This window comes from Taeniopygia guttata, chromosome 3 (assembly GCF_048771995.1).
Source record: "Taeniopygia guttata chromosome 3, bTaeGut7.mat, whole genome shotgun sequence".
NCBI classification, from domain to species: domain Eukaryota; kingdom Metazoa; phylum Chordata; class Aves; order Passeriformes; family Estrildidae; genus Taeniopygia; species Taeniopygia guttata.
The window spans coordinates 31,082,648-31,105,554 of NC_133027.1; the positions used below are offsets into that span (position 1 = coordinate 31,082,648).

Genomic DNA, 22,907 nt, shown 5'->3' on the forward strand with positions numbered 1-22,907 from the left:
CTTCTGAGAACTTCTTACACACAGGTTTTATCCCAACAGGTATGCCTGTCTATTTACAGGTTCAAGAAGAGTAAGACAAAGGGTAGGATTAAACTTGCAGTAAGACACCTAAACCATGCAGTCCTCTACAGTCAAAAAGCCTACAGAGAGATTCAGCTTACTCTACAGCAGAGATCTAGGGTCTAATTCAAGTACCTAAACATAAGTAATTGCTGTCAGCTTAAATGTCCTGGTAGTTTCACCTGAGTTCCAGTTGACTCTCCTGTAAACCTTGTATCCATCAGCATTATGCAATTTTAACAATGCTTCAGAGATCCTAGCTGACAACTAGCTCAGGCACATGACCAGAGGGCTACTATCCAGGCCCCGAGGACATTTTCATCTTCTATGAATATAGATAGCATAGAAATTCAGTGTGAAAGTATAAAACTTAAATGTCCTTCATCAATCATGAACAGAACGCATCCTTTAATCTTTTGACAATTGATAAGAATATAGCTATCACTTTTTGAATACTCTGGCTGCTCTTTACCATGGTTTGGGAGTTACACAAGAGATCTGGCCTTTGCAGTTACTTCTTCAGGGTCCCATGTTTTAAAGAAGCTGCCAGATGTAATTTCTTCCCTAGATCCCTTAGTCACTTGCCAGAACATTAGACCAGAACTTTTCTGCCAAAACCTTCTGTTTAATCTGTCTGCATGAACAGCCTTAACCAACTTTTTTTTCAGTATAGTGTAAAAACCTCACTCATACAGGACAGGTTAGTTCTCCCATTCAGTCAGTAACCAGTCTGGTTCTGTCATACTCTGTGCTTCCACTAAACATCCAAGCTGAGATAGAGGCAACTACCTGATCCAGGCTAATTCCAAGGTTTAGGAAATAAATGATGCAGTGTTCCTAAAAAAAAGTACAAAATTCCCTTCATGGACAGAGATGCCTTTAAAGACCTCCAGAGGGAGATCCTGTCTAATTTTTAGCATTTAAATTGCTTTGAACATCCATCTTGGGCATTTTTAGTGACACCATCAGCATCTTGCTACAGCCTGAACATTCAGCTCAGTCAGGTCAGGAATTCAAAACTCAGTAATAAATAGAAAAGGAAACTAGATGTGTGACTATTTTCAAATTCTATGGCAGTTTTCTTGCTCTCTTTAGACTGCCATTTATCCCCTGCCCCCAGTGTTTCTGTTTGCCTTAATCTATTTATCTTTCTTTACCTGCTTACTGTTTGCCCAAAGTGTAAAAATATTATTTTCCGTATTGTCACATATGCCTAGAAAATCCAACTAATGCCCCAAACCATTTATTCCCCACTGTCAGCAAACATCCGAAACTGAAACAGAAGCATCTAATCTGTATTTGTGCTACCACAAGCACCACTAGAAATTTGAAGAAGAAAAAAATTAATACACTGGAGGCTACAGGCCTAGACTTATTTTGATTATTTTTTGGTTCTTCCATCATCTGGGATTTGTTTCCACAGGAAGATATTAATCTGCTGGCTGTTAACCCAGAAGCCTTCCTGACTGTGTTCTGCTGACTGAAATCAGACCTTCACTAAGGCCAGACTGGGACAGAACAACTACTAAGTTTTAAACACTGCAGAAAGCACTGCCTCTTCATATTTACAGGCACACTTTCCCATTTATTTAACAAGCACCTGAATGATTTTGCTAAAGTAGCTATATTCCATTTCTCACATCTTGGAGATAAGGGATACTGTACAAGAAAGGCATCCAAGTGCTTCTTAAGCTATACTCTTTACACACAATCCACCTAATAGTAAGAATATTTAGGAGAGTCACACAGTTCCCATGGAGAGAGAGTTGAGATCTTGTCAGATTCTATTCCGAATCTACTGAAAACAGAAGAGCTTTTGCCAAGTCAATTTTGGCAAGTGTTTCCAGCATTATCCTGTCTTGCCAAACAGCATTTAGATTTTGCTGGACTTATTTACTTGTTCAGTATTGTCAGAGAAGTGGAACTTTGTTGCTGTAGAGAATTTGGCTTACTTTGAAGACCTGGAACAACATTTAAAAGATGAATCAGAGACTGACTAACTTAGGAATTTGATCTGTTAACCTCAGCTCATAGCAATAGAGCATGCTCAGTGTTAGAAGTAACCCATAGTGCAGCTACTTCAGGTCTGAGACCAGCCAACTCTCTGAACTCTAAAATGACTTTTAACATGCTGGGTTTATATAGCCAAGTTCTATCCCTCTCAAAAATACCATCCAACACAAGCTGTAAGATGATGCTGACAATTTTCTTTAGGGGTCAAACCAACACAACCATGTTTTATGGAAACAACCCCAAACTATTAGCATTTTTTGCTGACTGCATGGAAATTAATCCTCTAAAGGTTTGATTTTCAGAAGACATCAAGCGTCCAGTCTCCCTCTCTCAGACACAAAGCTACATCTTTTTAGGACACCCTAAGTAAAAGGCTGATCCCTCTCATGCCGTTGTCCACAGACTCACACCCCACAGAGCCAGTCAGTGCTCTACTTCCACTCTGTCAGTGAGGCATGCAGGAATGCTTTTGATCAGATGCATCAGAGGTACACTGGTGACATATTTTGCCTGACAGAGTCATGCTCAACTGCTCAACACAGAAAACCGACTGAAAATATTTAATTATTTCAAAAATGTTATCTGCAGCGCTTGTTTTCAAGCTTTTGGTACTGTTTCTCCCATGCTTGTCCATTCCACATTTTCAGCTTTACTAGCTTGTTTTTTTCTTTTTTCTTTGCTAAGCCAGACATTCATTCTTCATGCCTCCCACTATTCCCCCATCTCCTTACACTGCCCACTGCCAGCAACCTTGCCTTCCCTCTTCCAACACAGAAGCTATGTACTAGGTCATAGCCATGGTCACCTATCCTCAAAGCACATAGTGCCTTGAAAAAAGTACAAAATACCACTTAGGCTTACATAGTGTCATTTTTCTAATTCCTCACTATTATACTTCAGCCTGGATTATATATAAACATACCCTACACTTCTGGTTTCTAAACGTGTACATGTATGTATTTTGGTTGCATTCAAGGTGAACGGTACCACCTTGCTCCCTAAGAGATATAACAAACTACCATATGACCTGTTCCCATCTTCATTGTACCTTTCCAATATTTATTTTGCGTGCAAATCCTCAGGAATACCTGAGCATTCCTATAGAGAGAAAAAACAAAAACAAAACAAACAAACAAACAAAAAAAAAAACCAAAACCAAAACAAAACAAAAACCAAGAGAAAACAAATAATCAAAGCCTACCACTCTCCACCCCAGGGAAACATAACACTCAGTGACTATTCTTCATCGATATTTTTAAATCTGTTCACCAGATACACCATATCTAGACATTTTACTATTTCAATTTTTTCTATCAGGATATTTTGGGCTGCCAAATCCAATATCATGTAATATATCATAAAGGGTAGTGTTTGTATGAGGCTATCAATGTGCCTGATTTAACATTAAATAAAATAAATAGACAATGTAACAAGTAAGTTCCACTTCCTGGTAGATCCTACTCAACTTACCTACTTTGGTCCAAGTTCTATTTCAGTATTTCTGTCCAAAACCATGTCAAAGCTGACACTCTATAGGCAGTCATAAACTCTACTCACCCAGTTAAGCCCTGGTACAATTTAGTTTCCATCTGTAATCTGGAGTACACTAATTTTAGATTACCAATCCACCAAGTTTTTTATATTACTGCTCTCCAATTCCTTGCTACAAGTCATTGGCATCTTCTAAACTATGTCTTATTTTAATAGCGGTTGTTAAACATCATTCTGGATTGCTAAAGTTGAAGGAATGCCATCAACATTTGTATCTGACTACACGTACCCAGCTTTTTAATCACAAGCCTGACAAGTCTATAGAATATTGTCATAAAGCACTACTATATAATTGACTTCTACCTGATCATGAGCACCAACATTAAAATCCTGTTGTTTCTGGTAAAAGTCTTTCTTTTTCTGACTGTCCAGCTGTCCTGCCTCCAATCCATGACATTTTCATACTAATTTTATATATTGCTTCATTATCTGCTAATTTATATTCATAGAATAAAGGCTGAAAGACATCTATTTAGGGATTTCTTGTGGCAGGAGGAAGGGAAAGAATATTTTAAAGCACCATGTCCACCTCTATTCTCAGACATTTTATCTTTGCTATCTCCCTTGATTATGGATTTTTCCACAACTAGTAAGATTTTTGTAAGCCATTCAAAAGTGCTACACTTTTTCAGTCCATATTTCATCTTTCCCCTTGTGTTGCTCAAAAGCTTTCTACCTTTTGAATTTCTTCCTTTGAGGAAAAAATATTGAATTCATCTGACTACAAACAGACTTCTATGAGCACAGATACGTACACCTGAGGTAGTTATCCCAGACTGACTTTGAAGCTAAAGGAGAGAAACAAGCAGAGCAACTGGGGACAAGTTATCCCATTCCTAAATGGGTATCGGAAATAAAACATATAAAATTGTCATGTAAAAGGACTTCTCATTATTCATTAATGTAAGCCTAGAACAGTGCAGATCAGATATATTTAACTGCAGCACAGCTGTAATAAGTTCAACAATATAAATGCTTTTCATAGGTATTTCCTACTGAATTTTATGAACAATTAGAATCCCACAAAGTATTCAAAGATAATGATAACCACACTAACTCACTGTGGGACAGAGAAATTACATTTCCAGTACACTTCCAACTTAAGACACGACCATATTTATTTTCAGAATGTTAATAATTCCTATTAGTTTCTTTGTGAAGAAGCTTATTATTTCATAAAATAAGAATTGTTGAGGTACCTCACTGATTCAGAGATACCTGTATCATTGACCCGTCAATGGTTGCCACCTTTGCTAAGAACTGTACATCTGCAGGGTCATAGCCCTGGGCCGCATCTAACAAGCTCTGCAGAATACATGCAGCCATTTCAAGTAAGTCTGACCTGTGTTCTTTCAAGTATTTCTGAAGATGCTTCTGTACATTCAAGTTTCTCTAAGAAGAGCTGGAGAAAGTTTTGCAGAGAGGACATTACACCAATTCTGCAGAGCCATAATGCTTTCTATGCTTCTCCCCCTGCACCTTGTTGGGTCTTGCCCTTGCCCTGTAAATCTAGGACCTAAGCCAGTTTCCTTGCTTTCACTGCTTTCCATGCATTACATAGAAGCTCCAATTACTGGCTGGAGTGTCTAAAGACACTACTCAAACAAAAGACCAAAACCCCTCATAGCAGGTATGATTTCAAGGAGATAGCAAGTAAATTTGTCTCACATACGCTTTCTACCATTTCATCACTGTTTAGGTTAAGCTGTCAAAAACCCCTCTGTATGTTTTGAAACCATTTCAGAATGTTAATGAGGAACACTTATAGTTAGAGAACCAATCATTGTTATGAATCCCAGAATCACATCAGATATCTGGAAAGGCTCTTTAAGGTTACATAGCTTTTAACAATCAAAATAGAGGAATTTCAAAGATCATTCTAGCCTCCATAAATTAAATTGCTGACACAGTAATAAGATGCTTGCTCTAAAGGAAAAGCAGCATTTGTACCTAAGTATTCAGCTGCTTTTTTTTTAAACCCCTAGTTTCTGATCAACAGCTTCAGACAAGCACATATTCCATTGAATAATGTCATCATCTACAGGCAGAATGTTAGCAACTAACTGTACTAGAAATTCCAGAACAGAAGGCTGGTTTACTCTGTACAGCATGCACATCTAGGCAATGGATAGGCAAAAACTCAAGCCATTTGCCCAGCTTCCTTTGCCTCCTTCTCCTCCTTCCATGATACAGGTGTGTGTGTTTGTGTACACATAAGTACACACACACAGATAAAAACACAAGGCAGTATATCAGCCTCTTATAGTGGAACTTCTTAATATAGTCAGTTTCAAGGATACATATATAAATATATATATATAAAGGAACATTAAGGATACACAATTTGTTATGCAGAATAGTGAAAATCTTTCTGGAGGAATTAAAATGTTTTCACTGCTCTGCACAGAACAAAGCAGCTTTCCCAGAATTAGCAGCACACTTTAGAAATGCAGCTATCAACTCTGCAAAGTCACCACAGCAATGTGAAAATATTAATCCTATTCTCTAAGTATACAGAAAGCGAATAGGGCAAGAGGAAAAAGAGTACTATAAACATTACTGTAAGAACATCTGTTAACAGCCTATGGCCTTCAGCAGAGTGCACAAACTTCCCAAATCTTTTACTGTAACAAAGTAGTTAAAAAGGTAGTTGACTGATTAACCTTTTATTTCTGAGACCAAGGAAAAAGGTTTGAAAAGGATTGAAAAAGTTCAGGTCCATAACAGAGAATAACAGCATTACAGAATAACTGGATGTGGGAGTTATTTCATGTGCAGGCTGTGATAAAGACAAAAGCAAGCAGTGTAAATTGCATCTAATGAATTAAGGTGAGTCAAGGAATGGCTGAGATGAGCGATACGGTGAAAGCAAAGAGACAAGAGATCTCTGCACAGCATCCCAGAGAACTAAAAGCAAGTCCTCTGTCCTTACACAAGATGGGTTACAAAAGGAGTGCAATGAAGAAGACAGAATGGCTCAGAGCTCCGCTAGGTCGATGTTCCAAAGACCCACTACTGACTGAAATATACCCAGATGCCCAAAGGAGATTGCAAAAAAACTGCTCTGAGCAATATCCCTCTCTTCCACTGCTAGTCTGGCCTTGCTACAGGCAGAAGTTCTTTAATTAAATTTCTACACTCTGCACTATGAAAGGAAGTATGTATTTAATCAAAGGATGTACAAGGAAGGGGGAAGAAAAAATACTTCAGCAACACAAGACAAGTTACAGAAAGTATTTCCAATTTATTCACAAGAAAAATCCAAGTGCCAATAACAGGAAGCCTGAATTGGAGGGAAATGCTGGCCATCCATATTAAATTAAGAGATGTATTGTTAAATAAAAGCAGCTATGTTGACATCCACAGCTAAAAAGATGCCTCAAGCTATCATCTGGAAAAACACTATGTCACTGCATGGCACGTGGCTTCCTTCCCATATCCTTTGTTCATTTATTTGTTTCATAATAACTATTTGAAGCTTTAGGAAAAAACCAAAAGAGCCTGTATATGACAATAGGAAAAAAAATGGTGCTTGTGGATCTTGGTCTGTAAATTACTGCTTAAAGGGAAAAAGTTATATGCCAAATTCAACTCAACTCACTTCAACTCAAAAGAATCATCCTTTCTAACTAATTCAGATATTTTCAGTGATACAGGATTAGTTCATCTTCTTTTATTCTGTTTCTAAACAACACAAGCACATTGTTAAATGCCTATTTCACATATAATTACCAAAAAGAACTTCTCAAGAAACAGGGCAATTAAACACTAATTTTTCAAGCAAAGAGTTAAAGCACATATCTGAACAATATAGGGTTTTGAGTGCAGCTTGAGTAGGAACAGCAGCTCAGTACTGAAAGGTTTCCATTCACATCATCACCTGTATTTTCTCCATAACAAGTGTATATGTAGGCAGACGGATTGGGCTGTTTCTAACAGCTGCCCTGTCATTTTAAAGATGATTTCCATAAACAGCATGCAGATGTAAATAGCACTGGTTGACTTTCCTCTTTTCATTCCCTCCTTCCTGGTGGGCAGACATAACTTCTGCAGAGTCAAAAACAAGACCCCTCAGATAAAATCTGTTCTTTTCTTTTCAAACAGGGCTGGGGAATGAAGAAGCTTTTTAAGAATACCTTGTTAATTCTATAGATGTGTGAAGAGGGCTTGACTTGACCTATCCAAATCTGAAAGCCAGGGCCTGAAAACAAGACCCTGCCTCCTCAGGGTGACCATAAACTCAACAAGTACCAAGTAAGACAACATACACCAATATTTAAGGTAAGACAAAGTTAGCAGCCAGCTGCTATTTCACACAGAAAATAAGGGCCACTGCTCTCTAACACTCTTGTATTAGGTTTGCATGGCCAGGTTTCAGTAGCAGTGGAGACTAAAAGGGTGGCTTCTGTGAGAAGCTGCCAGACACTTTTCCCATGTCTGGCAAAGCCAATGATAGCCAGACCCGCTGCTGGCCAAGACCAAACCAGTCTGAGAAGGCAGTAGTGCCCCATAATAACATACTCAAGAAGGAAAATAAGTTATTGTGCAAAAATAATTTGGTTCAAAGAAGAGAGGAGTGAGAATAGGTGAGGGGAATACTATGCAAACACTAAGGTCAGTGGAGAAGGAGAGGGAAGAGATGCTCTAGGCACTGGAGCAGAGATTCACCTGCACTCTGTGGGGATGAAGAGATTCACCGGCAGCCCATGGAGGAAACCCACACCTGAGTAGGTGGAAGCCCAAAAGATGGTGTGACCCTGCTGGAAGTCTGTACTGGAGCAGGCTTCTGCTAAGGACCCACAGACTCATAGAGAGAGGAGCCCATGCTGGAACAAGCTCCTGGTAGGACTTGTGGTTCTGTGGGGGATCCACACTGGGATCAGGCTGTGCCTGAAGAACTGCACCCTGTGGAAGAGTGATCCATGCTGGAACAGTTCATGAAGAACTTAAGTCCATGGGAAGGATTCACATTGGAGAAGTTCCTGGAGAACTGTCTCCTATGGGAGGGATCCCACACTTGAGCAGGGGAAAGACTCTCCCTGAGCACCATCAAGAACAACCTGTGATGAACTGATCGTAGCCACCATTCTCCATCTCCCTTTTCCACTGTGGGGGAGGAGGCAGACCCTGGGAAGGATGGAGGAGTGGGGAAAAGGTGCCTTTAAGCTTTGTTTTACTTCTCATTATTCTGCTCTAATTTTAAATGGTAATAAATTCAATTAATATCCCCAAGTCAACTCTGTTTTGCCCATGACAATACTTGGCAAGTGATCTCTTTCTATCCTTATTTCAACTCATGAACCTTTTGCTTTGTTTTCTTTCCCTGTCCAGTGGTGGAAGGCAGTGATAGAGTGGCTTTCATGGGTGCCTGGCATCCAGACAGTGTGAAACCACCATAAATTCTTCTGAAGTTTAGCACTAGCAGTTTTTAAGAGGTAGTTGGCACAAGAGCAGGTTACGTGTCTGAAGCTGCTTTTTACAAAGAAAGCTCATGTGCACGTAGTGTGATTAGAGAGGCTGAAGAAAACAGTCGCAACGTATTACTGCATTTTCCAAGAGGAAACATGCTGAACTTTGAGACGGTACGTAATTCAGGAAGAAGAGTAATAGAATGGGTATTGAAAGAATTTCCTGCCAAAGCACAAATATTATCAATATGTAAATCTTCACAGGAGGTACTTAATGCTTTTGATATTAAATACTCTTCCTATCCAAGTCTTTTCCTATTGCTCAATCCTCTTCAAAACTACTGTGAAGCTTTCCAGACGAAGCGATTATGTCAAGAATCCTCTGCCTAGATGGCATTTCTCAAGTGCATCCAAGTCTCATACATTTCATTACAAGTTCACTTAAAAAGTTCTCATGGTTTTCAATAAAGCCAGTTTTAGGCCCAGAAATAATCCTCTAAGCACTTGTTATTTGTTAAACCACAACTCTGTTCATTACTGTTCTACTTTGTCAGCAGTAACGCCCACCTCTATCATTCACAAATGTAACCTGACTGTTGCTTATAATTCCCATTTTTCTTCCGCCATAAACACCAACAATTCAGCTACTTCTACAACCCATGTAAGCCATACCCTGAGCAACTACCTTGGCCCTGAATTAAATTTGCAATTATTTTAAATCAAATGCTGTATTTGTTGAATTTTCTTTTTCTGAGTTCACTACAAGCTTTTCAGAGTCACTTAGATCTGCAAGAAAAGGCATTTGGAAATCTCAGCCCACTTCACCTCCTGCATTTGCAGAGAAAAAAATCATCAACCTAAAATCACAGCTTCATCAGCGTCTGTCCTAATTTCAAATCCATATACCATTCAACTAAACCATCATCTTTCAAGATATTTACACCCAAATAAATAACTGGCTAAGAATACATGCCTTCTGTCTTCCTACATTTTAATTAGCAGGCAACTCAAAGCCACTAAAAATGCCCATCCCTCTGCCCTCCTCCTCTCAGTCTTCCTATGTGACTCTTGCTCACATCATCTAAATTCCACCGGTCTTGAATCAGACTGTAAATCCTTTTTGGGAGACCTCATACCTTACTATGAATGAGAAGTGTGCAAGATGATGTATGGTGCTAATCCTAAGAGGACTTTCAAGCATTACTGAAATACAACATAATTTTAACCTGACAAGTATACAAATCTTCACTGAATGCTATTTGCAAAACACAAATCAGTGAAGTTTCTCAAACATAAAATATGGGGATATTGCAGACACTGTTTTACCTATCTACATGACAATAATGCTTTGTAAGAACTCTGACCAGGACAATAACTCCTTTACAAAAAAAAGTCACAAAGACTGGAAAGTCTTAGGGCACCTGTATTTTATGTGAAATGTAAAGGGACAGAGTAATGTTTATACTTTACTATACTCTTATACAAACATGCACACAAACATATTTGAGAAAAAGGATACCGACAGCAAGAAAAAAAACAATTAACAACACAACTCACTTTACCAAAAGCATAGATATTTAAGCATATGTACCAAGCAGATGCAGATCATCTATATGTTCTCTCAAGAAGGAATTCACTAGTGCTTTTATTACCCACTTTAATCAGTTATGTGCTACAACCTCACTGCTCTTTTCCTGGTATGACAGCAGTAACCTTAAGTAGTGTCCCAATCACAAAAATTGTTCTCTATCTCTTATGGTCATCTTACGGTCATTATTTTAGCAACAGGGTACACCCACACATATAACTAATTGGTAGAATACGAAATTGCCTCAATTGACTTCTAGAAAAGTATGAATCAACTTCTAGCATTTCCTCTTTCTTTTTTTTTTTTTTTTTTTTTTTTTTTGTTTGCAAGGGAGGTCAGTGAACCTCAAACAGCTGAGATACTATGATACATCAGAGGTAAACCTGGACACATGAAGTCACCCTGACCTCACCATCATTTTTCAGGGCTGGGCCTCTTCCAGGAAAAATAAATTTTTAATACTTCCCCACCCCCAGTTTTGCTTACTGGTGAATTTCTAGTTTCCAGAAGTCCTTTAAGTGATTATTTCCTACAAGGTTTAGCATTTCAAATTCTGAATGAACCATTGGAGACATGATAAAGATGTGAAATAATCTTGTGAAAACTTTGTAGCGGAGTCTAAAATCAAAGCCAAGCAATCTGTACAATGAGCAACTCTGAAAACTTAGAACCAAGTTTGGAGTTAAAAATAAAACCTGATTCAATTTTTGATTCTTCCTAACAGAGATTTGATTATTTATAGATATTCAGACACAGACATCCCTAGAAAGATTAAGCAGTACCTAGAGAAGCTTGTCCTAATTCACATGCCTGTGATAAATGAAATAAAAGTTTTAGACAGCTATGTTTTAGGTGTCAAACATTTCTTGACGTCTGTGGCAGTTGGCAGCTGCAAACATCCGACTGAAAGCCCCATCTGCTGCTTCACAGCTTCCAGTCGAGGATGTTTACAGTCGCTCACTGTCAACAGCAATACACATTCCTTGGCTGTTTATTTTATATTATTAACATGCAGAAGCCTCCAAGCAGGTTAGTTAAGATCTACTACAACTTCTGTTGCTGTGTTGCTGCCCGCAGATGTACACCGGACTGTTTTAATAGTATTTACTAATGAAATAAAGTGTAACTTCCAGAGGAACATTTAGAAACAGCCAGGCATATTTTTTATTCAAGAATTACACTTCTAGTATTATATTGCCTGTTTTACACCCAGTAAGAATTAAATAAAGATGTACAAAAAGAGCAACTTGCTTCCACTGTTGTATTTGTTTTTGTTCTCCAAGAGACTTGACCGATCCTGTCCTATTCATATAAAAACCACACCATTCTATTCACTTATCAGCACAGCAACTAAAGATAGCAACCAGCACCAAAATACAACCAAACCCTTCCTAAGGGTATTTCACTTAAGTATCTGGGATGTCTTCCTTCGCCTCAGAAAAGTGGGTGCAAGGAAATTATATGATACTAGACATTAGCTTATACAATATTTGCTTCTAAATAAAACCATGGGAAAAACCGCACCACCCAGCCCACAGGGGACTGTGGGGGAAAAGGAAGAAGTTGTATAGCAAGCTCTGCAAAGACTTCAATAAAGTTAAAGATTTCTACAAATTATCTGAGCTAACCAGTTGCTGCTACACTTCACAAGGAATTGGCAGAATGACATTTTTCACCAAATGAAAAAGCTAAAAAAATTTGGCATTACAGCATCTCAGTTGTACAGTTCTGCTGTTTGTTTTTTGTTCTATCTCCCATTTCCTTATTAAGTTAATGATGAGGAAAATTAAAGATTAATCACTCAACTATTTTTCTGAAGTCATATGAAACTACAGCAGGCAAGCAGAGTGATTATATCACTCTAATTACAAGGTGTTTTTCCTTGAAACTTTCTTACCTCCAAATGAAATTACCACACTAAACCAAGTAGGTTATGAAAAGACTGTAGCTGGAACGCAGAAGCCTGTGGTGTATTTACTCAAACTGATAAGTGTGAAGGATCTCTATAAATCACTTTCAAAATTCAGGATTATATTTTCTATACTAAGGTTAAGAAAATTAATCTTTCAGGCAGCAGGTGAAAACAAGCAGAATTATGCTAGGGCCTTTCTCTTTATCCAATATAAACTTCGAGCTATTAAAGCTTCCTAGGGAATCACATTTTCTCAATGGGCCAAGTCACTAAGGAAACAAAGCAAACTTTATCAGTGCTGCACAACTCTACATTCCAGGAATTCCTAGCGCTTGGCATCTATATACCACGACAGAGCCACAGGATCCTCTCACCCTCTTCTTAGGAGAGCAATCATAACAAGCTATGAAACTCTCAGTAAGGTCCCCAACTTTACACAAAGTTGGCAATATGAGGAGGCAATGGCCTTTCCTGTGTGAGATCTACTGAAGAACAGGACATAAGAAAATATATTTACTAAAACAATACTTTGGGAAAAAAGGAAAAGAGTTCTTCTCTTGGCAAGTCTCATTTATCACAAGCCAGCTAAGAAATACACTTAAATCACCTTGTAAAACAATATGCATACTATTTGTTACTATTAACAAAAAACAAAACAAAAAAACCCCAAAACGAAACCAAGCCCAAAAAACCCTCAAATGCACAATATTGATGCAGAATGGAAGCATTTCATCCTAATTACACCTACTCATGACACTAAAATTACCATTTAATTTGTAAATATGTTGGCCTAATATCCACACCTTAAAGGGGGAACATGTAGGAAAGCTATCAAATGGAATTAATTAGATGAAGGACATTATATCAGCAATCATATCCAATTCCATTCCATATATGGCTACCTTTCCATTTAAAAATACAAATAGATTCTATCTGTATGAAAGTCAAAAGATGTCAAACTAAAACTGTGAGGCACTTTGTCACACAGTATGGACTGTTATGCAGGAGAAGGCAAGGAGTTGTCTTTACCACTCTGATGTTTAATTTGTAAAGTATTCTTACAGAGATGTTTAGCTAGAAAGTGCCCAAGACTCAAATAGTAATCAACAGGACGTGATACATGCTGATTTTGATAAGGTGAAACATACCTGAACAGGTAGAATACAGGTAAGACAAAAGGAACAACATTCAAACATTTCAATGTCTTCATGAATTTTTAGCTCATATCCCAGAAGGAGAAAGGAGCAAACTGGTAGCACTTAAGGCCTGTTTCTGTGAATAAAAAAGCTTTCCACTGCTTTTCTCTCATTCTCTAGAAATTTCTAAGTCAGATTAATGGATTATTGGTGCAAAGAAAAGAACTACAAAAACAAACAAACAAAGCAACTAAATCAAAACTTGCCAAGTGCTCCTAGAATTCAAAAACAGGGCCTCTATATTTTCTGTTACCTTCCATACAGACAAGGTGATAGGGGAACTCAAACAGGTAAATTAGTTTTTAATCATATCAGATTAACACCAGAATATCAACAAGTGAAAATGCAAATTAAAAGCTACATAGAATTTGCAAAAACTTAACTCATGGCAATTATTTCCTAAGTTGATTTATAGTTTACATTTTCAAATTTGCCTTTCAAAAACTTTAAGATCATCATTAAATATGAGAAAATATAGTTCCTCCTCTTCCTGTCACTGACAGCACAGAAAGATTAACCACACATTACTTATGTGAACTCAAGTTCACAGCTGTTATGATACAGCATGAGTATCTCCAACTGTTGCAGATGAATCCAATTCTCTCAACTGCATTTGAGCTCTAAAATGCCTGAAGCAGCAGGCTCCCCCTACACTAAGAAGGCAGTTGCAGACAAGCAGTTGAAATTACGCACCAAACGAGACACAAAACATCCAAACATTTGGGAACAAGATGTCAAAACTCTTGGTAAAATCATGAACAACATGTAGCACCTTGTTTTCTTGAGCCTCTTCCCAAAATTCTCTCCTCAATGTCTAATCATTAAAGACTTTAATCAGCTTCTAATTCACTCAAGTGAATGAATACTACAGTGTACCCCACTAGCATTATACCTGACCAAAAAAAGCCCAAGAACGTACTTCATGGATATCAGCTGATCCTACTTCTGTCCCCTTCATAAGAGATATCCACACCTCCAGGGAGAATTACATTCTTCGTCCACCAAGAATTTCCTCAGATTTCCAGGAATCTGTATCACATACATGAACAGAAGTTAATGTAATTCCAGAAGTTCAGCAGTTCAGATCGCATAGTTCTCGTTATTAGGACTGTCTGCAAGAAGTCAGATAGCTCCTAACAACCATTATTAAAACTGTGTCCTTTTCTGGTATCGTCATTTGAAACTTAGAATGTGTTTAAAGTGACACATTACTGCTGAATCCAGCTGTCTCTCAATTCATGCAGATAAAGGTTAGCTGCTAAGGCAGCATAAGTATTCAGAAACAACCCTGAAGAATTTAAATTTCCCACCAGAAATGGCATAATGACTTCTCATTTATTATATTAAGAAATGTACAGATTACACAACCAAAACCAACCACACACTCAATCTCAGATTTAACATGATTTCAGAAAAGCAAAATCCCCAGAGCCTTTAAGACGGAGAAGAATTTATTCATGCAACCATTCTAGAGGAAAAAGGACATAGAGAACTTCCGTGAAGATGGATAAGCAAACAGATACACAAGACAGAACTACAATATTAAGCAAAACCCAAAGAAACAGAAACGGAGAAAAGCATAGAAAAAACAAAAAAAGGAGAACCAAAGTAAACTAACCTAAAGCAGAGGGAGAATACACACATGACAGTTCTGAAACCTAAGTTATGAGCAAACAACAAAAGCTAAAGAAGTGCAGGACATAGCACTTATTAACTGAAATGTATATACTGAAAGCATATTATTTATAAATTTGCACTCCTGATACCTGTACTTATTTATCAATTTGCACTCCTGATACCTGAACCATTCTGGATGTGCCACATGAATCAAAGAGAGAGGTTGTGCAATGCATTGATTACTCTCATCCCAAAGGTACTTGAACATTTCCAGAAATTAGTTCTAGATGAAAGAGAGCTACTAGGTACTACATGAAGCAAAACATCTACTAAAAGTGTGCAGAAAGCAACTGTATTAAGAACACCATGAGAAACATAACAGCAACATTTAAAGAATAAAACTAGAGTTCATGTGCAGCAAATGCACTAAACTTTGCACACATACCAACTGGGGCAATACACCTACTCAAGTCCCATTCTTCATTTATTTCCAAGAGCCTTACCTTTTCTTGGGTGCGACCAGGCTTAGGAAATGAGGGAACAGAATGGGGTTGAACAACAGTAGTTAAATACCTGCTTGTTCCTACAGTTTGAACTTAAACATTCTGAGCTATCAGATAAAATGCTGACATCATACTGACAGGGCCATGAACCTGAATCTTGTTAATGTTAACCTGTATCCTCATCACCGTGAAAAGGCCTTTCCTCCCAGCTTTTCAGAAGCAGAAGTTACAAGAGACTAATAAGCACATGACAAAAAAAAAAAAAAAACACCCACCAACTTAAAAGAGAGGCACAATTCCATCCTACAAAGCAAGGAGAAAGCATTAGACTGACCAGTGAAGCACGAGAAGAGAGGGCTTACCAGCATAAATGCCCTAGCTAAGATGCTGGGGAAACTCTGAAGTGCTCAAAAAACTACTACACAGCCATCAACACTGACATGCCAAAGAATGCACACACTACAAAATTCTGCAAGAGAAGAAGGCAGTGAGCCCATCTGGAACAGCTAAAATAGCTGTGAGAAATGACAGGTGGGAAGAGGGCACAAAGTAAGAAGAAACCCCTGCTGATTAACTTCAGGCATTGGGAACTTAGAAGTATCCTTCTTCCTCACCTTCACCCCAAAGTTTTCAGTATAAGTCACAGTTACTCTAAATGCTGTCCCCACACAGCTTTCCACAGATGCAAACAGTTCATATAGCTGCATTTTACTCCTGATAGCAGAAATAACTGCCCAGAGATTACAGAAAAGAAATAGGACATATATGAAACCTTTTCCTATTAAAAAACAAACAAACAAACAAACAAAAAAACACCACACTTTTCTGATGGTCAATAGTGAGGAAAATCCCTCATGGACAAATATAGATTTAGTAGTCAGCTAAAAATTAGAGCTATACATATCTTGACAGCTCCAAGAACATCTCTCAGTTGCTTAGACTCAGAGAAAGTTTATAATGAACTTGCTGCAAAAGCTTTAATTTAGAACATGTGTCACTAAGGAAGAACACTGAAGCAAGAACTCACTTTGTTTTTCAAATGTCTTAACAACTAATCCCCTTGGGATTATGTCAGGCATGTCACATTAGGATGGCTCGGGCTCACCTTGACCAGTGAGTATGTTAAAATGCAACTGAACCTGTCTATGTATGCACTCTAACACGTGGTTCTAAAATTTCAAATGGTTACAGAGGAAAGGCCTCTGTGGATCCAACAGATTAAGAACATATGTGTTTTATTCAACATGAAGTGTCATAGAAGCAGTCTTACATAATAATGTAAAACTTACTGTCTACACACCCGAATATAAAAGAGAAGGGGAAACTTTCCTGCACAAAAATCTATTTGCTGTGGTGGGCTGCTATTGTAAAAGATATATTTATACAGTACAGGTTTTTGATACAAAGGATTACATATGCAAATGACTGAGTTAATTAACTGGAGTTGAAATGAACTTTTTCTGTTTCTGTTAATTTATGGCCCAGTGCTACATTCCTTCACGCAATGCCATAATCTTCAGAGAATGACTTCACATTATCCTCCTCAGAGTAATCTAGGAATGCAGATAGAAAGATCAACCATTACCTTCATAACACTCTCCCTCTTAACCCTCAAGGGTTTAGGTGCCTGATAAAATTATAGATATTAAAACTTCAAACATCCGCTCTTGGCTGCTACTACCCTCCGAGCACACAGCTTCCTGCCAGTGGGTACTTGTACCAACACTAATTGAACTAATACTGTACGTCCAAACCACTGCGTGGTTCTCAAATCCCCTGCTCACCCTGTTGCTTCTCAACTGCTAAGTGCAAGAATGTGCAACTTCCAGATCCGTCTTTTATCCTAACAATAACATAAGGAGTTTGGGAATACACCAGCTGCACCAGAAACCTTGCTACACAATACAAACATTACGACAACAAGAGTTCAGGTTTAAATCCCCCTCTAGGCCTGTCTCAGCCACAACTCAAAACTTGGCTTTCACTCCCCCACTTGAATGCCTGTGCCCATGTGCTGATGCCATCCACACTTTAACAACTGCTTTCAACAGGAGCAGCTTCTGCCACCCAGGAGAGCCACCACATTCAAATCACTCCCGCAAATCAGTAAGATGACCCCTTGACAAAAGGGGACCTTGCTCAGGCCTGTCATTCCACTGCAGTGTTTCCAACTGCAAGTAAGAAATGGATTGACACCTCCACCTAGCTAGACCCAAGACTTAAGCCTCTATAAAAGCTAAGCTGCAGAGCAGATCTCTCTTTACATGTCCTGTTGGTCCCTGAAGCTCTGATCACTGCCCTTTGAGGTGACAGAGGTCACCTCTGCAAGTACCACAGACGAAGTGGGTGCCAACGCTGGGCTATGGGCATCAGGGCAGCTGCAGGTCAGGTATCTGCACACTCCAGCCCTTAAGCTACCCTGGATATTTTTCCTCCTCCTTTTGTCAACTGTACAGAAAGTACAGACATGTTCTTGGCACATTTATCTTCACTCAGCTTTCTAAAGAATCAGTGAAATGAATCACGTGTGGTACTTGTATCTATTCTACTAAAATAAACAAACCTCAACCACAGGATCACTTTTAAGTATTCAAAGCACTTGTGCGCTGGTGGACACAACTCTGACAAAAATACTTGCTCAGATGACAACCCCTCCCTCGGTGGGCTTTAACAGCTCCTAACAACACAATGTCAGGGCAGTTATGTGACTGCAAATGCACTTTGAACATCACATCTGTCTTCATAGCTCGGGGAAGGGGATTCTAGTACAAAAGCAGCATTGACAAAATAGCTTAGAGAACTACAACAGCAATGCCAGGTCTCTAACTTTGTAAGTAGATTTATCACTAAGAGCTATTAATTAGTTTTCAATGGTAACAGCAAAGAGCTAATGATGTATTAGGAATCATTGATACTGCATTTAACATTTAGTATTTCCCTTATTTCTCATGAGGCAACAGACTTACAAATTCATGATACGACACAAGAGGTCTCAACATACAATAACTATTACCAATTATATTAGCCTCATTGGGAAATCTATCCAGAAAGTGAACACAGTAAAAATTAATATTTATCCAGATCTTTTGACAGTAAGCTGATAAGTAATGCTTCCATTCCCTGTATCTGTATGAGTTTGAGTTACAACAAAGCTATGGACAACAGCCATAAAAAGGTAGCACGTATATTAACATGGGTATATTAAGTTTGACTTTAAGAGCCAAGTTTTTGAGGGGGAAAGGGAAGTTACTTCTGCAATCAACCTTTCTAAACTCAGCCTTCTCCATTCAAACAGCTGGCATATAGAAGAGCTTAAAACACAAAAAGCAAAGTGACCTACTGTGTTTTGACTCAAAGTAAATACAGAAGTAACCTTCAAGGTTACCTTGCCCTATGTGCGGCCTCAGGAAGGAAAAACCAGAGTTTCAGCAAAGGAATTTCTAGCCTTGCTGGAGGCCACACCCACCACAACAACTGATGGCAGGAAAACATTTGGATTCATAACTCTACCCGTAGCACCCAGCCGGAGGCGAAGCAAAACTTTCTCATTTTCAGAGAAGAAAAGAAACTCTTGCTCAATAAGTAGCAATTATGCTGCAGAATTTATATGCTGAGCACGGCTGAATGTACGAGCACCAGATCAGTCAACCATAGCTTTAGTGCTTTGAGTATGATTAACAGAATGAACTTTCAAAGGTCAATTAAATGTCAACACATTTTAAAGAGATATTCTTCTTAAGCTGGGACAATGTGTAACAGTACCTTCCAGAATGGCTGTGCACTTTCACCTTAAAATTTTATTCAGCTTATACTTACACGTACAGATATAAAGATGATAACTAATTAACCTTTGAGAGAAAAGAACGGCTATTTACACTTCTGGCTTTACTATCGCTAAGCTGTCTTTATTACTTTTGTATAAGCAAGTACACAGGCACACTTGCCCCAAAATTTCATTTCAGTTGTTGAGGGTGTGAGCAAAGTGAGATGAAAGGGAGCAAGAACAGTTTGAAAGTCTAACAACTTACTAAATGAAAATGAGAAGAGGCTTTTGATATGCAATTGAGCTGCCTCCATGTGAATCTGGGGGAGGATGGGGGGCCCGAGACCGTAACTGAATTAATTATGAACGTATTAATCATGACTTTAGTCAGCCCAGTGATTTATCTCTTAATGTCTAAACATTTCTGAAAATTCAAATTTCAGCTAACTAGCTCAAGACATCTTAAAACAAACGCCGAAAAGCTAAACGCTTAGTATGATTCATTTAAGCTACCCCTCAAACCGGATGCTCAAATCATTAGTTAGTTTAAAAGTTTAAAAACAAAAAAAAAAAAGGAAAAACAACAAAGTCTCCATCTCAGTACAAACTAAAAAGATCAAAATCCCGACCAAGGCCTCTCAACAGTACCGTAATCATTCTGACATGAGCAATATTTATTCAAGACCAGAGCTAAAGAATAATTTGAGAGTTGAGAAAAACCAGCAGAGAGCCGTACTCTGTGCAAACGCCAGAAGAAAATGGGTTGCAGAGCTTTCTTTTCACAAGGGCAGCGGTCCCATACCGCTCCACAGGTAAGACTGTAACTGCATGCAATTTTAGGAAGTTTTTTCGGAGATTCCCGCTCTGGCCCTGACAGTCCCGTCAGGTTTTGGGCCAGGTGTCGCTTGCTGGCGCACGGCGACGGCTCTCCCCAGACACGGAGACAACCAGGGCGGACAACCTTCCAAGTTCCTAAAAAGTTTCCAGACGCGGGGGCTGCCTGACCCCCACCGGCTCCGCGGGGCCCGGCGGGCACGGCCGCACCTGCGGCCCCGGAGACGCGGGGGAGCGGGAGCGCGGCCCGGCCCGCAGGTGTCCCAGGACCCCCGCCCGCTCCTTACCTGGCCGGATCCCGCCCAACTTTCCCACTCTGGGCGAAACTTGTGGCAGACAGGGGACCCTGTCTGCCGACGGCCACCTCCAGTCCAGTCCAGCTCAGTTCAGTTCAGCCCGTCCCGTCCCGTTCCGCCCCAGCCCCCCGCCAGCCCGGCCACAAGGGCGGGGAAAGAGGGCGGAGGGAAGCGAACCCGCCCCGCGGCGGGCATTGTACGCCCCCGGAGCGCCCTTCCCAGCGGTTGAGGTGGCGGAAGCTCCTCCTCCCCTCGCCATGTTCTTTGTTTCTCCGGCTTTTCCCGGCCGTTCCCGGTGACGCCGCGGCTGCCCCGGCGGGGCCGGTGGAGCGGAGCGGAGCGGAGCCGCCCCGGCCGCAGGTGACCGAGCGGCCGCCCCCGCCCGAGCGCCGCCCCCCCACCGGAGGGGATCCCGGCCCGCTCCGCCAATCGGCTCGGGGCAGGGGCCGTCTCGGCCAATGGGGCGCCGGGGAGCGCGGAGTGTCCCGCGCGGAGCCAATGGGGCGGCGCGGCGGGCGGGCCCGCCTCCCCCGCGCGGCGCGGGGCGGCCGTGAGGGCCCCGGGACACGGCCCCGCTCGCCCCGGCCCGCCGGTCCTGCCTCGCCTGCCCGCCCGCAGGCCTGCTCCGAGAGCCGGCACGGGTGGAAGGGAGAAAGGACTTGCGAAGAAGCTGAGTGACGTTCCCAGCTGGGTGTCCGGGGAGAGGAGTTGGTGGAGACCAAAAGCCCCCCTTGAGTCGTTCTTATGCCAGTTTTGGACTGTGGGGAGCACTAAGTCCTTTATATACCCAAGAAGTGAGCAGAAGAAATAGTAAGGATAACTCACAGGTGAAAACCGCCACCTTGGGTCTCACTGTCTCACCAAGGCTATCGTGGAATTACCGCGACTTGAGATCACCAGTCCGACCTGGTCCTGCCGCTGTAAACCTGAACCGCATCACCCAGCAGCACAGCCAGACCTTCTCGATGGATGTGTCTCCACTGGCTCTCTGGGCAGCCATTCAGTGCCTGGCCACCCTAATAGTGAAAAATCTCTGTTATCTAATCTGAATCTCCCCATTCCCACCTTAAGGCCACTTCCTCCAGTCTTCTCACTATGTTAAGCCCACAAGTATGCACCACTCGGTCCTACCCTATAAGTCATAACCATGCACCTCAAAACTGGATATGCTTATTGTTTATTCTAAAAATACATATTCTTGTTGTCTGGTGCTTGAACTTTGTCATTATTCCAGTCCTCAAGTTCAGGCAAACCCTTTTCCAGGCTATCCTGATATTTCTCCTGGCTGTTCCTCCCAGGCACACCATCAAGAAATGTCACTGGTACGCTCCATAATTTAAGGCATGGATGGACCTGTTACACTTTAGATAGGTATGATGCATTTCCTCTGTGGCATCTCTTTTGAACCAACTTCTTACCCATGCTGCAGTGTCTCACCAACCCCTGTAACAACTTCCTGTGAAATCCTGTACCAAATGCTGACTGAGGTCTAGTCATGCTGAATCTTCTGCCTTCTCCTTATTAGGAATCTTCCTCTGCTCACAGGGAGTTCTGGGTTTGCTTCGCAAAATATACCTTTGGTAAAGTCCTGTTGCATTTTCCCACTTTCCACTTGCACCTATTTAATTGCATTCTCCTTACATATTTGCTCTCAATCCTTAGTGACTAATGGCAGCAGACAAGGAGTCTGCAGTTGTTGGTGTTGACTATGAATGCTGGAAGTAAAAGCTCACTAGTGAGTACCCCATGTGGACTTCCTTCTGGGAAGAATACCTCTTGCCCTTTGATGGCCATGGTAGGAGTCCCAAGCCATAGATCCAACAGTAATAGAGGCTAATTCCTGCTTGTATGCCATACATCGTGTCTTGTGGCCATCAAAGACTCATCAATATTATGATTAACAAAAATAGATTTGGCTAACTTGGATTTTTCTCCTGTACAGTGCATAAAGGGCCTTCTTTCTCTGCCTTTAGTCTTGAGAGATGAATATGAGTGTACAAGCACCCCTCCTGTGCATCTCAAAACAGAGCCTGGGCTTAGATTTTTTTTTTTTTTTTTTTTTTTTTTTTTTTTTTTTGCTGCATTTCTGTTTCTCAATTAAGATCTGACCTACTGATCTGATTTGGTACTTTTCTGGTGTCTGCAGATTTTAGCCCAGAGGTTCAG

The 22,907-nt window shown here is 40.3% G+C and overlaps 1 protein-coding gene and 1 non-coding gene across 3 annotated transcripts in view; both read right to left on the bottom strand.

The window, feature by feature from the left end:
* The window catches only part of OGFRL1 (opioid growth factor receptor like 1), a 79,422-nt gene extending 58,385 nt beyond the window's left edge, over positions 1-21,037 (bottom strand). The window contains exons 1-2 of one of the 2 annotated variants that reach the window (XM_072926530.1): positions 20,733-21,037; positions 14,648-14,757 (exon numbers count right to left, since the gene is read on the bottom strand). In XM_072926530.1, coding sequence (XP_072782631.1) covers positions 14,648-14,686 — 39 coding nt within the window. In that variant the 5' untranslated portion in view covers positions 14,687-14,757; positions 20,733-21,037. The remainder of the gene's footprint in view (positions 1-14,647; positions 14,758-20,732) is intronic. The other variant, XM_072926529.1, reaches the window with a different exon arrangement.
* Positions 11,510-11,582, bottom strand: MIR30B (microRNA mir-30b). Its single transcript, NR_049006.1, has one exon. It is a non-coding gene; the product is annotated as a microRNA mir-30b (primary transcript).
* Positions 21,038-22,907: the final 1,870 nt, after the last annotated feature.